We start from the raw sequence: 21,681 nt of genomic DNA, 5'->3' as shown, positions 1-21,681 counted from the left end.
TCTTTCCTTACCTTCCATTCATCACTCCATTCCTGCCCTCCAGTCTTCTCTCTTCCCTTCCCCCCAATTACGCTTCCTTCTCTGCCCTTACTTCTATCCTTCTCTTTTCCCTTTGTCCTTCACTCTTTTGCTTTTTCTTCCCCTTCTCCTGTCCTTATTTCTTTCCTCTCCTTTGCTCCCTGCATCATCTTCAATTTCCATATGGACTTCTTCCTTTTTCAGTCTTCTTCCTTCTAGTTGGTAGAACTGAATAAATATTCTCGTACCATTTTTGTTTCCTACTCTTCTTCACATCTCTAATGCGGCAGTTCTAACCACTCTTTTTTGCTCCTCTATTTAGCTTACCATCTCCTAGTCTCACTCTTTGATGAATGCTTATTATCTCGACAATAGCCTTGTTGCTGCACTGGATTGCTGTCACTTCGTACAGTGGGAGAGAAAATAGGCAGTAATAAGCAGGATTTTGCTGATAGTTTGCAAAGCATAATTTGAAGTGTTATGCTCAGAGCTAAATGTAGCTTTGATACAAAGATGTCCAGCTTTCCTTTTTCTCTTAATCAGTGCTTCTCAAATTTTGGGGTGGGGTGAGGAATGCCTTCAATAAAACAGAAACTCAGTGATTGAAAATGATGGAGGTGAGCTATTTGGAAACTTGGAAAGACAAGAACTTAGGGATGTTGCATAGAATATACAGCCTAATATTTTCTTAGAAAGGTTTTAGTACCCCAATTTGTAGGTTAGAGTTCAACAGTAGCAAAACAGCAGAAACAGATGAATGAGGCTTCCGTCTGGCAGCAATAGTGTGTGTTTTCAGCACCAAAAAAGAAGGATGTGCCCAACTCTGGGCTTAATGTTCTTTTGGAAAGTTCCTTCTGGAGGTGTAGAAAATAATTAAATAAAACTCTGCATGCAATACTCACGTCCTTTCCAGTAATAGCTTTCTCCCACTAGATGCCCTCAGTCTTCCAGGGTGAATGACACAGAACTATTTCAAGCGGACCTTCGCTCTTATTCTCCATATTTCCCAATATTACTTTTTGCCTTCTCCTGTAACAGAGTTGCATATGTTTTTCTAAATATCTTTTTACAGATTAGGCTCTTGGTATACTCATGTTACACAACCTAGAAAACTTTGAGTCCTGGGAAAAAAAAATCTGTCAATATACTCATGAATGAGGTTATGCTGTATAAATGATACCTGGAAAGATATAGATCTGTGTGTATGGCTGAATTGTCTTCAACCATTTCCTTATGAAATTACTTATTGTTTTATGTGATTTTATCATGCAATTGTAATTTTACACTGTACATTAGCATATATATCAGTACCTAAAAAGGCCCGTTTACTAGCAGCCTTTTTATAGTGAGATTACAACAGGACAACACTGGATTTGCTGGGTGCATGATTTTTTTTTAATTAAAAATAACCACTTAAAAAAGGTAAGTTGGGAACAAAAAGAAAATTACGAAAGGGGGTAAAGTTCCTCTTTAACCTGGAAGGCTGAGGACATGTCCTAAATGCAGGGCGCAATGAACATCACAGCACCCTTAATTCACATGGTGCAGAAAGCAGTACTGACCACCCACTGCTGGAGAAGACTATATATTTCACAAGACTGGACCAATAAAGTTACTGAAAATCAAAGAATTTAAAAAAGCAAAAAACAAAAAAATACACCCTCAGGTTGGGCAGAAGCACTCCACGAGGAAGGAACTAGGGACCAGAGGAAGGAATTCAGAATTGAGCTTTAAGTTCTTTACCCATGAGGGTTGGTAAGGTTCTTACATTTAGACAGAGAATGAATGCTATAGCTTTAAAAAAAATGTTATTGCAAAGTCTATATCAGTCATTCTCAACCAGGGCTCTGTGGAACCCTAGGAATCCTTCAAAGCAGTCATTCACAACCTGGGTTCTGTGGAACCCTTGGATTACTCCAGTGATTGCTGTTTAATAGTGTCTGCATATTTCCGGGACCAATGCAACTTGGCAGAGCCTTCTGAATGAGACCAATGATTATTTTAGCTGTCTGTAAGGCATTCTTCTCACTGGCCACCAATGTAAGGGGCACTTTTCCACTGATTCCCAATGAATTGATTTAAGCAGGATTTCCCAAGACCTAAAAATTATTTCAAGAGTTGCTGTTTACAAAAGGTTGAAAGGTTGAAAAATTGTGCTCTAGATAGATACACGGAAAGATAGAATACAAAGGTGTAAATAAAAAGATTTTTTTTCGAAGTCGCTCTTTGGAAGAGTTGTGTTTGTACACTGAGAACATCTCAGTTTCAGTCACAGTGGGCTGCCTGTCTCTATAGCTTAGTATGTCTTCTGTATCTATTATGGCAGGTGAATCTGGAATGTCATTGTCAGCCTGTGCTGATTACCGAGGTGGGATATGCAACATACCCACTTTGTCTTCATGCCCTGACAGATCATTAGTCACTGGCAAGATAACTGATGCCCGGCAATTACTGATCGAAACTCCCGCCGGCTATACTGCAGCGATGAACACAGAAATAAAACCACTTATGGTAAAATTCACTGTTAAAGAATCATTTTCACATTCAGCTTTTAAAGACTGAAAGTTTTATCTCTCCCGGAGTTTCACAGATAAATGTGTAAGTACTTTAGATGAGTTCAGTAGGTGCTTGTTTTGTTATATTAAATTCAGAATAAATGTTCAAAGGTTTTTCATTTGGCAACCTTAATACAAAGGCAACTAAGCCTTATGAACATCGGTAAAAAGTACAGATATATAAAAAAAAAAATACTAAGTTAGTTATTTGTTTAGAAAAACATATACAGCAAAAATTTTAATTAAAACGTTTTTATTTCCCCAAAAAAATAATTGTACAATTTTCCAATGCACAAACATTATGTCTTTTGTTCAGCACAATTATTATACATATTACTCACGTAGGTGATAGCCAGAAGTCTCTAGTCAATTATAAAGAATGTTACAATGTGGCAATACAGTAGATCTTTTTGGGTATCAATATATCATTTGGTATTTTACAGATTTGAAGAGAATGAGCTGTATGGTACAGGTCCAGTAGGGTGGTACGTTAAAGAAGGAGATATGCTCTGCAGTGCTACACACATGTGTCAGTTGTATTAAGCCAACGGTCCCAGACTTTGTTATATTTTGCAGAGCACCCTCTATTAATGTAGACAAATTTTTTATAGGGCAATGTGCTATTAACGTCAGTTTTCCAGTCAGATAATCTAGGGGGAACCTGTCTCATCCAGAGTTTAGCAATAGTTTTCCGGGCAGAAAATAGGGTCTCCTGTATAAAAGTTTTGGTGTATTTGTCAGTGTCAGCGTCTGGGAAAATACCCAGTAGGCATGGTTTGGGGTCTAGGGTCAGCGGAGATCCCATATTGTCATGAAGAAAATCTACCACTTGTTTCCAGAAGCCCTATATGTAGGGGCAGGACCACAGGAGGTGGTAGAATGTGTCTGTTTCTCGACTACATAATAAACATGTAGGGGGTTGTCCCTGGGTGAATTTTGCTATTCTTATAGATGTGAGGTATGCGTGGTGTAGGATGTATGTTTGGGTCAGTCTGTCAGATAGCTTGGGTGAGACAGCTTTGCATGAGTCCAATGCTTCACTCCATTCCTCGTCTTCCAGGATTCCTAGGTCTCCCTCCCATCTTGATTTTATATTGTAAGCTATTTTAGTGGATGAGAGAGTATGAAGCATATTATAGAATGTTGATATTAATTTCTGGGGATCTACACTTTTGACTATGTCCATTATAGGATTACAAGTAGGGTTAGGTAATGAGTTTGGAAACTGGGAGCAAATTGCATGTCGGACCTGTAGAAATCAGAAAAACATGCAATTCGAGAGTGCAAATTCTAGTTTTCATGTATCGAATGTCTTTAATGTGCCGGCAGTAAGTGTGATAGGTAGAAAATTCCACTTCTGCACCATGTTTCCGAGTCCGGTATAGTCAAGAATTCCTGTAGTGTCTTATTAGCAGCCAAAACTTTTTATCTGGTTTAGGATACAGTAATAAAGGGTTGAAGCTTCTGTTAAGTTTATATTGCTGTCTGTGTCCCTGTTGTGGCAATTTCACTTCAAATATCTCCAATAGGGACACAGACAAAATCAGTAGAGTCAGGATAGGTTGAATGTGTTAAACAATACACCTGCGCCTATATACAAATTATCCAAATCAATCAAATAAATAGATTGCAGCTGCTATTTCAACCCTGAGGCTGGGTTCACACTGGTCCGACAAACGCTCCGACATTGGGAGCTCATGTCGCATGACGTGTGAAATTTAATGTTTCCCTATGGGAGCCGTCATAACTGGTCCGACACAAGTCGTTCCGACTTTAGAAATGCTCCCTGTGCTACTTTGGTCCGACTTTGATCCTACTTCAGCCTATTGACTATCATTGAAGTCGGATCAAAGTCGGATTGCCGTCTTGCATGATCCGACTTTGGCACGCGACTTGTGCTCAGATGTTCTTGAGGGGGAACTCCGCGCCAAATTTTAAATAAAAAACTGGCATGGGTTCCCCCTCCAAGAGCATACCAGGCCCTTGGGTCTGGTATGGACCTTGAGGGGAACCCCCTACGCCGATAAAAACGGCGTGGGGGTCCCCCCCAATCCATACCAGACCCTTATCCGAGCACGCAGCCCGGCCGGACAGGAATGGGGGTGGGGACGAGCGAGCGCCCCCCCCTCCTGAACCGTACCAGGCCGCATGCCCTCAACATGGGGGGGTTGGTGCCTTGGGGGAGGGGGCGCGCTGCGGCCCCCCACCCCAAAGCACCTTGTCCCCATGTTGATGAGGACAAGGGCCTCTTCCCGACAACCCTGGCCGTTGGTTGTCGGGGTCTGCGGGCGGAGGGCTTATCGGAATCCAGGAGCCCCCTTTAATAAGGGGGCCCCCAGATCCCGGCCCCCCACCCTATGTGAATGAGTATGGGGTACATGGTACCCCTACCCATTCACCTAGGGAAGTGTCAATAAAAAAAACCACAGTACACAGGTTTCAAAATTAATTTATTGGGCAGCTCCGGTATCTTCTTCCGACTTCTCCCGGTGTTCCGCCTCTTCTCCCGGGCCCCGCCGCTATCTTCTTCCAGCTCTATTGCCAGCGAGGGGCCCGGTCTGCTGCCGCTGTCTTGTCGCCGCTGTCTCGCCGCTCCTTCTCTTCATCTCTTCTTCCGATGTTGACACGACGCTCTCCCCGGCTGGAATGCTCTCTGTGCGCTCTGCTCTGACTTATATAGGCGGTGACCCCGCCCCCTTATGCCGTCACAGTCCCTGGGCATGCTGGGACTGTGACGTTTTAGGGGGCATGGTCATCACCCGATGACCACGCCCCCTTATGCCGTCACAGTCCCAGCATGCCCAGAGACTGTGACGGCATAAGGGGGCGGGGTCACCGCCTATATAAGTCAGAGCAGAGCGCACAGAGAGCATTCCAGCCGGGGAGAGCGTCGTGTCAACATCGGAAGAAGAGATGAAGAGAAGGAGCGGCGAGACAGCGGCGACAAGACAGTGGCAGCAGACCGGGCCCCTCGCTGGCAATAGAGCTGGAAGAAGATAGCGGCGGGGCCCGGGAGAAGAGGCGGAACACCGGGAGAAGTCGGAAGAAGATACCGGAGCTGCCCAATAAATTAATTTTGAAACCTGTGTACTGTGGTTTTTTTTATTGACACTTCCCTAGGTAAATCGGTAGGGGTACCATGTACCCCATACTCATTCACATAGGGTGGGGGGCCGGGATCTGGGGGCCCCCTTATTAAAGGGGGCTCCTGGATTCCGATAAGCCCTCCGCCCGCAGACCCCGACAACCAACGGCCACGGTTGTCGGGAAGAGGCCCTTGTCCTCATCAACATGGGGACAAGGTGCTTTGGGGTGGGGGGCCGCAGCGCGCCCCCTCCCCCAAGGCACCAACCCCCCCATGTTGAGGGCATGCGGCCTGGTACGGTTCAGGAGGGGGGGGCGCTCGCTCGTCCCCACCCCCATTCCTGTCCGGCCGGGCTGCGTGCTCGGATAAGGGTCTGGTATGGATTGGGGGGGACCCCCCACGCCGTTTTTATCGGCGTAGGGGGTTCCCCTCAAGGTCCATACCAGACCCAAGGGCCTGGTATGCCCCTGGAGGGGGAACCCATGCCGGTTTTTTATTTAAAATTTGGCGCGGAGTTCCCCCTAAAGATTCATACCAAACACAGTGCCGGGCATTGGCGGGGATCCAAGTCGGACATTGAAAGTCGGACACATGCCGGCTTCATGTCGCAGGGCAAAGTCGGATCCAAAGTAGGACGGCTGTCGTGTCGCACCAGTGTGAACCCAGCCTCAAAGTGGATGCAAAAAAATTGTGCACAAAGAACACTATGTGCAAACAGCGCTTGCCAACATCAAAATAACAGAATTAATAATATGGCAATGTGTAACTTCATAACCTAATGCAAAACAAATAATGTGCAAACAATGTTGCAATTGAGCGGTGGGGGGGGCTATCTTAGCAAACAGACCCCTCACTCAACACATGTGTGTGAAAACAAATCAGTGCCAAAAAACAAAACCACAAATAAAAATTTGTGTAAACAGTCATGTGCATAAAGTGAATAATAAATAACAATTGTGACTGAACAAAGTCACAAAATTAGTGTTCTTTAAGTCATCCAATGAAAAGGCTTCCTCCTACATGGATTATGCGATAAGTGATAAAGTGTAGATGCACACTCACAAGACATTGTAGATCCACCTGGCTTATGACAGGAAAGATCATAAAGGGCTTTTTGGGTCTCCCCATCCTCCTTGGGTCTTTCAGGCAAATCCTTCGAGATCCTCTTCCCAACGTTGGATATCACTCCAAACTGGATGTCACCAGTGGTATTAAATGAAAGAAGAGAGGACGAACTCCTCATAGTGTAAAATTGTAGCGATAGTGTTTTAAAAGCCTCAATGGGCTACAACAGTGTAACAGATAAAATGTTAAAGGGTAGTCTTTAAACCTCCTGTGCGAACAACTGCACTATGCAGTGGAGGCCGTGGAAGCCGCAAGACTCACACCGGAGTCAGCGTGCGTTCCACCTGAATGTGACGTAGCACAACGTGCGTTCCAGCCTTACGCGTTTCATCATCAAACATGACGTCATCAGAAGCTGGAGATCACGCCGCGCTAACTCAATATAAATCTCCTCCCCACCATATTGACCCGCTCCTCCCTTATATACATACAGACGGATTTATGCAAATCATGTGGCAAACCGGATATGACCCGTGCACATAAATTCCATTCAAAATATTCAATTAACTTAAAATTACTTATAATATTTAATTACAGGACCATAATCATTTAATCCAAGGTCCCAATAGGATATTATTTTGCTCCAAAAGACATAATTTAATCATGAATAGGCCTGAATGTCCCACATTAGATTCCATTTACCACGCGGTGTCCATATAATGTGGGGCATTTGGGCCTATTTATGATTACATTATGTCTTTTGGAGCAAAATAATATCCTAAGTCAGTCAAAATGGTCTGTAAATCAGAGATACAGGCAAGTGAAATTTTATGCAGATCTTAAAATACAAAACAATAAGGCAAACTTGGTTCCCTCCTTCTATGTACTCATTAGAAGAACAACAGTGAAGCATGGAAAACGAAGCAAAAGAACCAAACTCATCTTGAAAGTTGAACTCTGAAATGGAGAAAAAGTTACCCTTTAATTTTGTCTAGGGGAAAGGAATAAGATGAAACAATTGCCTTATTCTTTGCTCCCACAAGCTTCCACCTCTTCCTAAGACCAGCCTCCAAAGCTGTCCCTCTTCCCTGCCTGACTATTTGCAGTTCTGTAACCTCCTGCACTGTATGTGAGAATACAGAGGGCCCAGCTACATCCTGGAAGTGTTGGAGAGCATAAGAGAGTTCCAGCTGCCGGGAAAATTAGGAATAAATGAAATATTGTGCTTATTCCTATCTCCCTAGACAAAATGAGCATTTAACCTTTGCAGTGTGTAGGGGGAAACACCGAGAGGGTAACTTTTTCTTCAGCCCAGAGTTCAGCTTTCAGAATACATTCAAACGTCTGCATTCTTTGTACAGTGCATTTACATGCCATTTTAGTGTTCCTATTTATGCCTCCAGAAGGTGCATTTTGCTGGAAACTACACCAACAATACAGCTGGCGGGATTTTTTTAAACCACTGCCTCAAAACATGCAAACTTGCAGGAAAATTCCCAATTTGGAATATAATCTCCACTGCCTGTGCCAGGTAGCTCCTGCTTATGAATTATTTCACCACATGATGGTTTGGCACAAAACTAGTACTTAAAATAAACTTGTACAGAGACAAATACAAGGCTGCAGTTAGAATTTCTTAGCCTATTAATTTCTTAGAATATTATATTCCTAGAATATAATTTCTTAGAATATTTACTGTATTTCTTAGAATAATAATATTAATATTAGAATAAGCGGCTTCAGTACTTTCTTATCACTTACCATGTAAAGAGATCTGACCCTGTACATAGCATACTTGTCACAGATCATGAGCTCGGCAGCCAGAAAACGAAATGCTGCAGCAATGGCAGTAATGGCATCCTCATTGATTTTCTCTCAGTACAAATTTCGTACTATCTATTTCATAGTTGGCTTACCAGTAACATTTCTAAAATTTTAGTACAGTTGATGTTCCAGGCAGCAGTTGGTCTTGAATTGGCCCATGGGCTGCTTCAGTTGTCACTTGTGAAATGGTTAATTTACCAACCAGCAGCTAGAGTATGAAGTCATCCTGTGGTGCTAATTGTGAAGCGTCCAACAGAATTTTAGAGGGCAGACCTGCACATGCTAAAGCTATTGGTCCTATTACATGAGTCTTGTGAACATATGACAGTTCAGTGTCTTGAGGGGGAAGTGAGGGTCAGTGTAAAAGAGCAGAGTGAGAACTGCAAAAATAAATGCTCTCTGGGGCTGATCAAAAAAATGGCAAAACAAAAAAAACAAAAACAAAAAAAAAAAGGCAAAACAAGAAGTATGGCTGTTGTCTATAGCATACATTCAAGTAGTAGCTTTCAAACTTGAACCTGCACTTGTAAATTTTAGTGGGAGGTTTATGGTAGCCATGTGCAAACATTCAAGGTATGTTTTTACTCTTTGCTTTTGACTACGAATTACAGATTTTCTTTGTATTTCAGGATCACATGACTCCTTCAGCTTCTACATTGATGAGGCATCTCCAGTTGGACCAGAACAGCCAGACTCTGTCCAGAACTTTGTATCTGTGTTTGGAACAGTTGCCAAAAAGCTCATGAGAAAGTGGTTGGCCACCCAAACAATGAACTTTACCAGCCAAATGGAAGCTGGAATAAGATATTTTGACTTTCGAATTTCAACGAAACCTAGAGACCCTGATAATGAGTTATATTTCGCTCATGGATTATTTAGTGCCAAAGTTAACGAAGGCCTTGAACAAATCAATGCTTTTTTGAACACTCACCCGAAGGAAGTGGTATTTTTGGACTTTAACCATTTTTATGGGATGCAAAAGTACCATCATGAAAATCTAGTCCAGATGCTGAAGGACATATTTGGGAACAAAACATGCCCAGCTATTTTTGCCCAGGAAGTAAGTCTTCATTATCTTTGGGAACGGAACTACCAAATTTTGGTGTTCTACCACAGTCCAGTGGCACTAGAAGTTCCATTTCTCTGGCCTGGGCAGATGATGCCAGCCCCATGGGCTAATACCACGGACACAGAAAAATTAATTCAGTTTCTACAGTCGTCTATTACTGAACGGAGGAAGAAAGGCACCTTTTTTATTTCTCAGGTGGTATTAACACCAAAAGCTAGTACTGTTGTCAAAGGGGTTACCAGTGGACTAAGGGAAACTATAACAGAACGGTAAGAAAAAGATTAAAAAGTTTGATTTCTTGTTTAAAGATGATCGTAAAATTCACCTTTGAAATGCCATTTCCAGTTATACATATATACATGAAAGTGAGATCTTAAGGTAAAGCGGATTTCCACCCAAAAGTGGAACTTACGCTTTAAGCACTCCTCACCCCCTGACATGCCACTATTGGCATGTCATTTTTTTTTGGGGGGGGGGGGGGGGGGGTAGTGTGTATCTTCTTTTTAGTGTGACTTCCTGTCCTACTTCCTCCTTCCTCTTCTTGGCCGCCTAGGCGACTCCTCCTCTCGCCCTAGGTGGCCCCTCCCTGCCAGCCATCTTCTGGGACACGTCACAGGTCCCAGAAGATTGCCTGGCAAATAGCAGAGCACATGTGCAGTGTGTGCCCGGCCATGAAGCCGTAAGCTGTCACGGCTGGGTGCCCACAATTGCTATGACAGCATCACAGAGAGGAGGGGGAGAGGAGCGTGACTCCGGGCGCCCGCATTGCTGGACCATAGGACAGGTAAGTGTCTGTTTATTAAAAGTCAGCAGCTATACTTTTTGTAGCTGCTGACCTTTAATAAACTAGAAAAAGTGTGGAACTCCGCCTTAAGTAGAGCAATGTTATCCAACACCAGTTCATGTTTTGCTGATAGTAATAAAGATAGCTAAATAGCATTCATGGGAATCTAACCCCACCTTGGATCATTAAAAAGATACTTCCAGAGGCTTACATGTATAGTGGAACACATGAGCCTTGTGACAGTGTTTGGGCCTTAATGGCCAGTCTCCAGGCCCGAACACAGTCACATGGCTATGACAACACCCTCTATCTAATTTCCAACACCATTTGACAATGAAACATATATAGGTGGGGATGCTGTATTTGGTAGGCGAAAAGCTGGGTAAGCATACATGCTTGGAGGAGTGGGCTATGTGCGGACACTGTTGCTGTTAAAATGACAGTGTCTGCCTAAGATTTCTAAAAATCATGCATTACTACTGAGGCATGTTTTGAGAAACAAGACAAAAAAAAATGCCGCACTATCTACCCCATTAACGATTCTAGAAATTAAACATTTGCCATGGTCTGTCATGGTTGTGCTGGGGTCCTGCAATGTGCATTGAAGTTTTCCCCATTATACCAAGTATAGTGAAATTTTTTTTGGGTACAGTTGATTTTTAACTGCTCTTAAGTTCTATAAAAGCTCCATGTTGATCACTTCTGCCATGTGGTCTGTCTGAACCTGCAATGGGACAATAGGTCCTCTTTGTCAATCAGCTTTTTACTTCATCTTGTTTAATTAAATTTTGACAAATAAAATGGAAGCTGATTGGTTTCTATGCTGAGCTGCACCAGATTTTGCACTCTCCAGTTTTAATAAATCAACCCCACTGATATTTGAGGCTGTTGGGAAAAAAAACTGGATATTAGGTAGGAACTAAAAGGAATCAGTGTGGGTATTTCAGGAGCGACACATCCAGTCAGTTTGAATAATGAATATAAAAATGAGAGTCTTATTTTTAATCCAAATCCCCACCATAAAAATCTGTTCAGTGGACTTCCCTCTAAGGAGTATTATACCTAAACTATATAAGTCTCTTAATCCAGTTTATATTTACGAATAAATATATATGGATTTCAAGAAGTTTTCAGAACAGAAGACTGGTAAAAACCAATGACACATAGATGAAGCAGCATTTTGCCATACAGAGAGGGCATCCAGAACAGTTATTCCATAGAGGAAACCTATCAATGCTCATTGTGTAGCATGCCTTATAGATTTAGGGTCAAATCAAAATATGCTATGCTAAACGTTTTCTTAAAGTGGATTTAAACTCTAAGGATAGGTAGATCCCAAGGTGTTTTGGCTCTGGGTTACATAATTTAATCTTAGCATGTTAGTTCACATGACCTACTAAACAGTTCTACTTTATTGACACCGGTGTTAGCTGTGTTTTTCTGTCTAAAGACCGCTGCATCAGTATTGTGTAATCAAAGGCAGACAGTCAACAAATGGACCAATTTCAAGCCCCCAGCTATTTACCAGTGGTTGGGGGCTCATATATTGTCAAGTAAAAACACTTATTTCTTTGAAATTATTTGTATTGACTGACTTATGATTGTGTATTCATTGTATACTTATGATTTATATTGTAGTATATTCCTTATTGAGTTTCTTGAGAAGCAAAAGAAACCAGAAACATGAAAGTAGCAATAACAAAATGGTATACAGACTTACACTGCATAGTCTTATTAGTGAATAGTAAATAATGTTAAAAAAAGAAAGAGCATAAACACAGTTGCAGAACATTTTTTGGTAATTGTATGGACTCGCCCGGGGAGGAAACCAGCATAGTTATCAAACTATCATCATTTAAGGTTAAAGTGTTACTAAACCCACGACAGTAAAATCAGTATATGCAGGACAGCATGCTTGTTATACTCAGTGTGGAACTTAAGGGTTTAATCCTCTGCGTTGTGTAAAAAGGCTGTTTTATCCTGTATGCACAAGTCCTCCCCCTCCTGCACTGTCTATCTGGGGAACACAGGCAGGGTAGCCAACTTGCACATGCTCAGTTGTGTCTTTTATGCTAGAGAGAACATTTACTTGTTCTCAGAACTAGCCAGGTTACTTGATATTGACATCACACATGTGGGCGTGTATACAAACTGTAGTAAAAATCTCCTCCTACCTGAACCCTCAGCACTGGAGAAACTGTGCAGTTTTTCATGTAACCGTGGTATACAGATCATCCAAAAAGGTATATCGTGGCATTATTTTAATGTAAAAAGAAGGTTTATAAGCTGTGGGCACTGTGGGGAGGTGGATTAACTATTTTCATATTACTGGGTTTCGTAACACTTTAAGTAAGAAGTTTGTTCATTTTTGTAAGTTATAGTCTAACCAATGTCTCTTTGAAATTGAAGCCATGCATCCCATGCGCTATTGAACTTCACAATGGAGCCAGACTGATTTACGTGTGATCATTAATCTAGCTGCAAACAATATATGCATGACCAAGGTTCTGTGATTATGTAGGAAAGTGTTGGTTCCTATACTGAGTATAGCCAGAGCTGGGGAAGGAGATGTTGAACATCCTGTGACCTCAGAGATAAAATAAAATACTTTTTTCTAGAAGGCGCATATGGGGTAGGGTGCCTGTTTGGGAACAACCCCACCAGGGTAGAGAGGGTATGTTGTGTTTGATTTGAAGGGCTGAGAATGGGAGGAGTTTGTGGTTTTGCACCAGGGTTGTTAATGGGGTGCGTCTGAGTGTCGACCAGTATTTGAGGGATATATCAGGCAATATGAATATGAATAATTCCAGAGGTACAGCAATACCTTTGCTAGTATTTTCAACATCAGTGTCTTTGTGGAAAAGCTTCCACGCTAACATTACTGCTGATATGGTTGGGTGGTCCAGTTTGGTGTGAGTTTTTGATATAGAGTGTGCAAGAAGGAATGAACTCAAGTCGTCCCTTGCTTGCTCTATATGCCTCCACTGTTTATTAAATACAGGTGTAATCCAATGTCTAAGTTGGTCCAATATCACTGCTGTATGGTAGTCTTTCATATCTGGAAAGCCCATGCCACCTGTATGTTTGTGTTGGATAAGGATGGCGTATTTGCAGCGTGGTTTCTTAGTAAGCCAAACGTATGTGCTTAGAATTTTCTTAAGAATGTTAAAAAAGGATGGTGGAAGCTTAATCAGTAAAGCTCTGAATAGGTAATGAGGTTTAGGGAGTGTGATCATTTTAAATGCCGCCATTCTGCCTGCCCAGGAAAGGTAGTGCTTGCTAATGTTTTGAAGCTTGTTTACATGTATTTAAAAAGGGAACATGGTTGTGTGTGAACAACTTTGAGGAAGAGGAGGTCAGGGAGATGCCCAAATATGGCATAGAGGGTGATACCCATTGGAAGGGAAATTTGGATTGCAGGAGAAGTTTGGTAGAGTTTTGAAATCTTACATTGAGAATGTTTGACTTGGAATCATTGACTTTATAATATGAACAAGAATTAAACATATCCAGTATATCACAAACTGCTGGTAGGGAAGAAGCCTGTTCCATTAGAGTCAAAATGATATAATCTGCAAATAACGTAATTTTGTATTCGTGGCCTCCTATGGGAATACCTGAAATGGAGTCATTGTTACGTATCGTTTGTGCCAATGGTTCAATTAATAGGGTGAAGATCTGGGGGGAGAGAAGGCACCCTTGTCCCATCCCACTGGAATTTTTGAAGGCATCTGAGAGAACTCCATCTGAGAAAACTCTAGCTGTGGGTGTGGTGTATAAGGCCGTGATAGCGGAAAGAATGTTACCTTGAAAACCAAACTTTGTGAGAGTGTGTCGCAGATATCCTCAGTGGATTCTATTAAAGGCCTTTTCTGCATCTATTGTTAGGAACAAGGCTGGGGTGTTCTTTGATTCAGTGTAATGTAGCAGATTAATGATCTTACGAGTAGCGTCAGGTGCTTGTCTTCCTAGTGTGAAACCAACTTGGTCGGGATATATCAATTGGGGCATAATGGGGGCCAGTCCCTGTGCCACTGTTTTCGCATATAATTTAAGATCTGTATTTAGTAGTGAGATTGGGCGGAACTTTTGTGTGGTTAGCGTCTTCATCCCTGGTTTAGGAAGGGTGATGATGTTAGCAGTAAGCATCTCATTTGGAAATGTGCCCAAGGACACAACAGCATTGAATGTCTGGTGTGTAAGTGGGGCTAAAATATTATAGAATATTTAGTAGTTTCCGAAAAGCCACCTGGGCCCGGGGCTTTGCCATTTGGAAGTGATATGATAGCTTTTTTCAATTTCCTGAACTGTGAAGGGAGCATTGAGGTTTTCTAGATGGTGTTTAGTCAGTTCAGGTAAGTGTAGGGACTCTAGAAAGTTTGCGATGGCCGAATCTGTGGGTTGAGTCATTTCGGGCTCATCTTTGAGATTGTATAATGCACTATAATAAGCTTGGAAAGTGTTTGTGATGTCTTTAGGGTGGTAAAATTTGCCACCATATGAAGGGTGATGGATATATGAAAAGAAAAAAGGTAAAACTGCACATAGGTAAAATATAAACAAATTGTATAGCTGCAATCCCTATGTGTAACACAAACATAAATTAAACCAAGTGAAAAAATGTGAAACTGCGCTAATAAAAACAAACTGATAAAATGACAATTGACCAACATGAGGTGCAAAGAAATTCACGTGAATATATAGAGCATATATAATTGCTCATGGAAAATATGCATTCAATACATATACAAAAGTGCATAATCATGTGCATCAGTGCAAATTTTTAAACCATATTAAGAGTCCATATAATTGATGCAATGATCACCCAAGTGTTGATAAGCATTGGAAATTTGTTGATAATTGAACATGAAGTGTCAGGTCCACCGTCACCAAATATAAAAGCTGGCCGCTTACCAGAGACCCATGACCCCCCGCTACAGAGGGTCTGGGTAAGCTGTTCAGGAATAATCATTCCAGACCACCATCAAAAAAACAGGATAACTCCGCTGTGTTGAAAGGTTGGGGGCCTTGATGTCAGATGGATCAGTAACGGGGTGGCAAACCCTGCTCTCAGTAGGTAAGCTGCAGTTCCTAGTTGGGCCAGGAGTGGCGCTCTTGTGTGGACAGCAGGTAGGTACTGAACCTCTCCCCGATCAGGTCTCCTCTGTCACTGTACAGGACACACACACACATCCGATCGGTGGATGTAGTGTGTGTGTGTGTCCTGTACAGTGACAGAGGAGACCCGATCCGTGGATGTAGTGTGTGTGTGTGTCCTGTACAGTGACAGAGGAGACCCGATCCGTGGATGTAGTGTGTGTGTGTGTCCTGTACAGTGACAGAGGAGACCCGATCGGGGAGAGGTTCAGCACCTACCTGCTGTCCACACAAGAGCGCCACTCCTGGCCCAACTAGGAACTGCAGCTTACCTACTGAGAGCAGGGTTTGCCGCCCCGTTACTGATCCATCTGACATCAAGGCCCCCAACCTTTCAACACAGCGGAGTTATCCTGTTTTTTTGATGGTGGTCCGGAATGATTATTCCTTAACAGCTTACCCAGACCCTCTGTAGCGGGGGGTCATGGGTCTCTGGTAAGCGGCCAGCTTTTATATTTGGTGACGGTGGACCTGACACTTCATATTCAATTATCAACAAATTTCCAATGCTTATCAACACTTGGGTGATCATTGCATCAATTATATGGATTCTTAATATGGTTTAAAAATTTGCACTGATGCACATGATTATGCACTTTTGTATATGTATTGAATGCATATTTTTTTGATGGATATATGGGATCTTTTGTCTGGTTCTACGTTGCTTAAGTAACGCTGCAAGTAATTTGCCTGCTTTGTTGCCTGATGCATAGAAGTTAGCCCATAATTTTTGTAGTAACTTGGCATGTTGTGTTGACAAGAGTGTCCTAAGGGCATTTCTAGCCTGGAATATTTTGTCACTAGTGTGTGGCGTAGGGTTAGCTTTGTTTGTTAATTCTAATGTGTTGATTGTGTCTAACAATTCGGTCAGCTGCTGTGTCCTTTGGCCTTTGGCCTTGAAACTAAGTTTGATTAGGATGCCTTGTGTGTGGACCATAGTAGGAATGGATCAATGTCCAAGGAAGCATTCATTTCAAAGAAGTCCCTTAGGTGTTCGCTGATGTTGGAGGTATCAACCAAGGATCATTGGGCCAATTGGAGAAGGATGGGTTGTTGACTTTCTCTCCCAGTGTTATGGAAATAGGTGCGTGGTCGGACCACAAGATGGTGTGTATTTCTGAGGCTAGAATCTCTTGTAGGAGCTGTTTGTCTTCTATGAACAGGTCTATTCTGAAATATGTGCAGTGGGGTTTTGAAAAAAAAATGTAAATCTCTTTCTAGAGAGTGTTGACATCTCCAGATATCAAACAGGTCATTTTGATGTAGGAAAGATGATAAAGCTGATGTGCGTGGTTTTTTCAGCGAGGGGCTTTTGATGTCAACGGAGGCATCTGGAACAATGTTGAAGTCCCCGCAGATACAGTGGGGACGGAAAGTATTCAGACCCCCTTAAATTTTTTACTCTTTGTTATATTGCAGCCATTTGCTAAAATCATGTAAGTTAATTTTTCCTCATTACTGTACACACAGCACCCCATATTGACAGAAAAACACAGAATTGTTGACATTTTTGCAGATTTATTAAAAAAGAAAAACTGAAATATCACATGGTCCTGAGTATTCAGACCCTTTGCAGTGACACTCATATATTTAACTCAGGTGCTATCCATTTCTTCTGATCATCCTTGAGATGGTTCTACACCTTCATTTGAGTCCAGCTGTGTTTGATTATACTGATTGGACTTAATTAGGAAAGCCACACACCTGTCTATATAAGACCTTACAGCTCATAGTGCATGTCAGAGCAAATGAGAATCATGAGGTCAAAGGAACTTCCTGAAGAGCTCAGAGACAGAATTGTGGCAAGGCACAGATCTGGCCAAGGTTACAAAGAAATTTCTGCTGCACATAAGAAGAGCACAGTGGCCTCCTTAATCCTTAAATGGAAGACGTTTGGGACGACCAGAACCCTTCCTAGAGCTGGCCGTCTGGCCAAACTGAGCTATCGGGGGAGAAGAGCCTTGGTGAGAGAGGTAAAGAAGAACCCAAAGATCACTGTGGCTAAGCTCCAGAGATGCAGTCGGGAGATAGAAGAAAGTCATAGAAAGTCAACCATCACTGCAGCCCTCCACCAGTCAGGGCTTTATGGCAGAGTGGCCCGACAGAAGCCTCTCCTCAGTGCAAGACACATGAAAGCCCGCATGGAGTTTGCTAAAAAAAACACCTGAAGGACTCCAAGATGGTGAGAAATAAGATTCTTTGGTCTGATGATACCAAGATAGAATTTTTTGGCCTTAATTGTAAGCGGTATGTGTGGAGAAAACCAGGCACTGCTCATCACCTGTCCATTTCAGTCCCAACAGTGAAGCATGGTGGTGGCAGCATCATGCTGTGGGGGTGTTTTTCAGCTGCAGGAACAGGACGACTGGTTGCAATCGAGGGAAAGATGAATGCGGCCAAGTACAGGGATATCCTGGACAAAAACCTTCTCCAGAGTGCTCAGGACCTCAGACTGGGCCGAAGGTTTACCGTCCAACAAGACAATGACCCTAAGCACATAGATAAAATAACGAAGGAGTGGCTTCACAACAACTCCGTGACTGTTCTTGAATGGCCCAGCCAGAGCTCTGACTTAAATCCAATTGAGCATCTCTGGAGAGACCTAAAAATGGCTGTCCACCAACGTTTACCATCCAACCTGACAGAACTGGAGAGGATCTGCTAGGAGGAATGGCAGAGGATCCCCAAATCCAGGTGTGAAAAACTTGTTGCATCTTTCCCAAAAAGACTCATGGCTGTATTAGATCAAAAGGGTGCTTCTACTAAATACTGAGCAAAGGGTCTGAATACTTAGGACCATGTGATATTTCAGTTTTTCTTTTTTAATAAACCTGCAAAAAGGTCAACAATTCTGTGCTTTTCTGTCAATATGGGGTGCTGTGTGTACATTAATGAGGAAAAAAATGAACTTAAATGATTTTAGCAAATGGCTGCAATATAGTAAAGAGTGAAAAATTTAAGGGGGTCTGAATACTTTCCGTCCCCACTGTAAATGTATGTCTTTGTCTGTGTTTATTTATATTTCGCCATAGCTTGCAGAGGAACTGGAGTTGTCTGGTGTTGGGAGCATAAATGTTCACTATGGTATATTTTGCGTTGTTGATTTCACAGACTAAGATTATTGGAGACATAGAACGTCACATTGGAGCTTTCGTGCCTCGGACCTAAGGGAGAATCGCTTACCTGAGTGGTCTAACCCTTTACTTATGATTTATATTGATTGACAGATAGAAATGAGCCATTTCTAGTTTTACATGACAATGGAAGAGGTCCCAGTACCTGTCTGTTTCACATCTAATATAAATGTGCCCCTAAGGCCCAGAAGGTCGCTGTATAGCTGAACAGTTTGCACAAATGTTTTTTCATGTATGTAATATTCTTATAAGAATTTTTTTTTTCAATTAAATTCCCACCATTCCCTGCATACAGGTTAACATTTAAAGACAATGTTTTTTTTTTTGTTTTTTTTTTAACAATAACAAGTTTTATTAAAAAATATGCATTACAACCATTATATGCAATGAAGTCGTCAACAATACACAGAGAAAACATAGTAAATGTTACCAGGCTTAACTATCTATGCCATAGTAGCAGAGTATCATATATGACAAAAGGTAATGACATAGATCAGGAACAGTAACAGCATTGTATAGCCAAATAATGGGTTAATAGAAATATAATGCAGTAAAGGTATCTAGTATCAAGAAAAAGAAAGTTTTTCAAAACAAGGTTAAACAATAACATGACAGAAAGCAGAAAATTAATGTTACTTCTATACACAGGGTATTGGTAGGCACAAATTGTTCATATTTTTGAAAGTGTGGTCATTATCAAATAAATACTGTTTTTAAAGATGAAGCCATGATTTTTAGACTAAATGAAAGGAATTTAACAGTTAGTTTGGATCTTTTGTGGATCTAAATAGATAAAATCATTTTAGAATGATACATTTTGTAGCTGGATAGATTTTTTTTTACAAGTTTTTAATGTACAAAAGACCCCTGTAGCCTCCCTGGAAGTATGATTATGTCAGATTTTTAAATCTCAAAGTGGTACATTGTTTTGCATAGAAATTTGGTGTTTTATATTGTAGGCCTGTAAATGCTTAGTAATAACACACTTAATCTGTCCAAACAAGAGACTAGTAGACATCCCGGGTATGATAAAGTTTGAAACATGAAATCATTAATTATAATATAATAAATAACTATAAACAATTATAAAAAATAATAATAATAAAATAAATTTCCCCAAAAATCACTATCGCTCAAATCTGCAAGTGTTCTAATTTACTATCACTGTTTTCTAGCTGGTCTAAAACCGTTTTTGACGTAAAGGGACACTTTTTGGTTGCTATGGACAATCTCAAGTTTCCAGGCAGAAAGAACAGTGTATATCACATAAAACTGTAGGCAGGCCACTGGACAAAGCACTGGGGACAAAAGGGATGTGAAATGATTTGATACAGTAATGTAATCTGTAAGATTACTGTGTACTGTATGTGTTATGTATTTTGTACTTTTTGAATTTGCCCACGAGTGTGGCTCGGGGTTACTGCTAATGGTACTGAAATTTAACCCCGAGCCACACTCGGGAATACCGCCAGGAGGGTTAAGGCAAACCACCAGGCAGAAGTCCTTTGTGCCTTGAAATATTTATTTGATGTAAGGCATTACTCCATAATTCTCAACTGTTCCTCATTTGGAGGAACTGCCCTTTTGGAACCAAATCCCTCTGTTCTTCTTCCTTAACAAAAATTACTATTAAACTAGGAAAAGTTTTATACAAAATTTTACATCTGCCACCTAGAGTCCTTAACAACTTGAGTCTCAGAGCCACTTCGTCATGCAAAAACTGACCGTTTGTCCATTTACGTCCGTTTTTTTTTTTAACAGAAGAAAAATAGGACTTTGATCCAATCCAAAACATGGATGTTGACGGAAGCGAATGTAAACAGAAGTAAATGGATGATTATCCATTTACATCTGTTTTTCCATAGAGATGCCTTTAATGTTCGTTTTTTCATACGTCAACAGATGGATGAAATACGGACAAACAGCCTGCATGTGTGAAAGGGGCCTTAATCAGTAATCTCCAAACTGTGGCTTGAGGGACAGGTGCAGCTCTTTGCCTGCCCTTATTACACCCTTGGGACACCATTCCTCCCACTGACACCAATGAGGGGGCACCATTCCTCCCACTGACACCAATGAGAGGCCATCACTCCCCCCCCCCCCGACATCAATGAGGGAGAAAAATTCTCTCCACTGATACCAACATTTTCTACTTCAACTGGCCACAGTCTGGCCCCCTTAAAGTCTGAAGGACAGTAAACTTGCCCTTTGTTTAAAAAGATTGCATACCCCTGCCCTAAATGATAGAATTTTCATATTTCCAAAAGGAAGTATAAAGAAAAAGCAGTGGTGAAAGAAAAGCATGTGTGTGTTGAACCACTTGCCAACCACCCACCGTCAAATGATAGAGGAACGGTGCAGCTCTCGTTCTGGGTGGATGTCATATGATGGCGCACCGGAACGGCCGCTGTTGCGCACCAGGGGGGTGCACATCGCGCCAATCGAACGCAGCGCAGCCCTGATCTCTGTAAAGAGTCGTGGCCGTGGCTCTATAACCATGTAATCGGCTGTGTCAATCACAGCCGGTCACATGTAAATACAGAACTGTGAATGACAGAGTGTGTGGCGAGGAGTGCCCATCAGTGGCATCTCCTCGCAGAGGAGACCTGGGCAAGGTAATCAGGACACTGATCATCAGTGTCCTGATTACAGCAAAGCCCCAGCAGTGCCCATAAGTGCCACCAATCAGTGCCTATTTGTGCCATCAATCAGTGCCCTTCAGTGCCACCAATCAGTGCCCATAAGTGCCACCAATCAGTGCCCATAAGTGATGTCAGTTAGTGCAGCCTTTCAGTGCCCATCAGTGCCTGCTATTCAGTGCTGCCCTTTAATGCCCATCAGTGCCTCCCATGAGTGCCCATCAGTACCGCCCGTCAGTGCTGCCCATCAGTACCCATCAGCGCCGCCCATCAGTGTCCATCAGTGCTGTCTATCGGTGCTGCCTATCAGTGCCCACCAGCGCCACCCATCAGTGCCCATCAGTGCCGCCT

The 21,681-nt window shown here is 42.0% G+C and overlaps 1 protein-coding gene across 1 annotated transcript in view; it reads left to right on the top strand.

The window, feature by feature from the left end:
• PLCXD3 (phosphatidylinositol specific phospholipase C X domain containing 3) overlaps positions 1-21,681 on the top strand; it is a 211,097-nt gene that overhangs the window by 109,659 nt on the left and 79,757 nt on the right. The window contains exon 2 of the mRNA XM_073621754.1: positions 9,177-9,885. Coding sequence (XP_073477855.1) covers positions 9,177-9,885 — 709 coding nt within the window. The remainder of the gene's footprint in view (positions 1-9,176; positions 9,886-21,681) is intronic.

The sequence above is a fragment of the Aquarana catesbeiana genome, linkage group LG01 (assembly GCF_042186555.1).
Source record: "Aquarana catesbeiana isolate 2022-GZ linkage group LG01, ASM4218655v1, whole genome shotgun sequence".
In the NCBI taxonomy this organism is placed as follows: Eukaryota; Metazoa; Chordata; class Amphibia; order Anura; family Ranidae; genus Aquarana; species Aquarana catesbeiana.
This window is presented reverse-complemented; position numbering and strand designations above follow the sequence as displayed.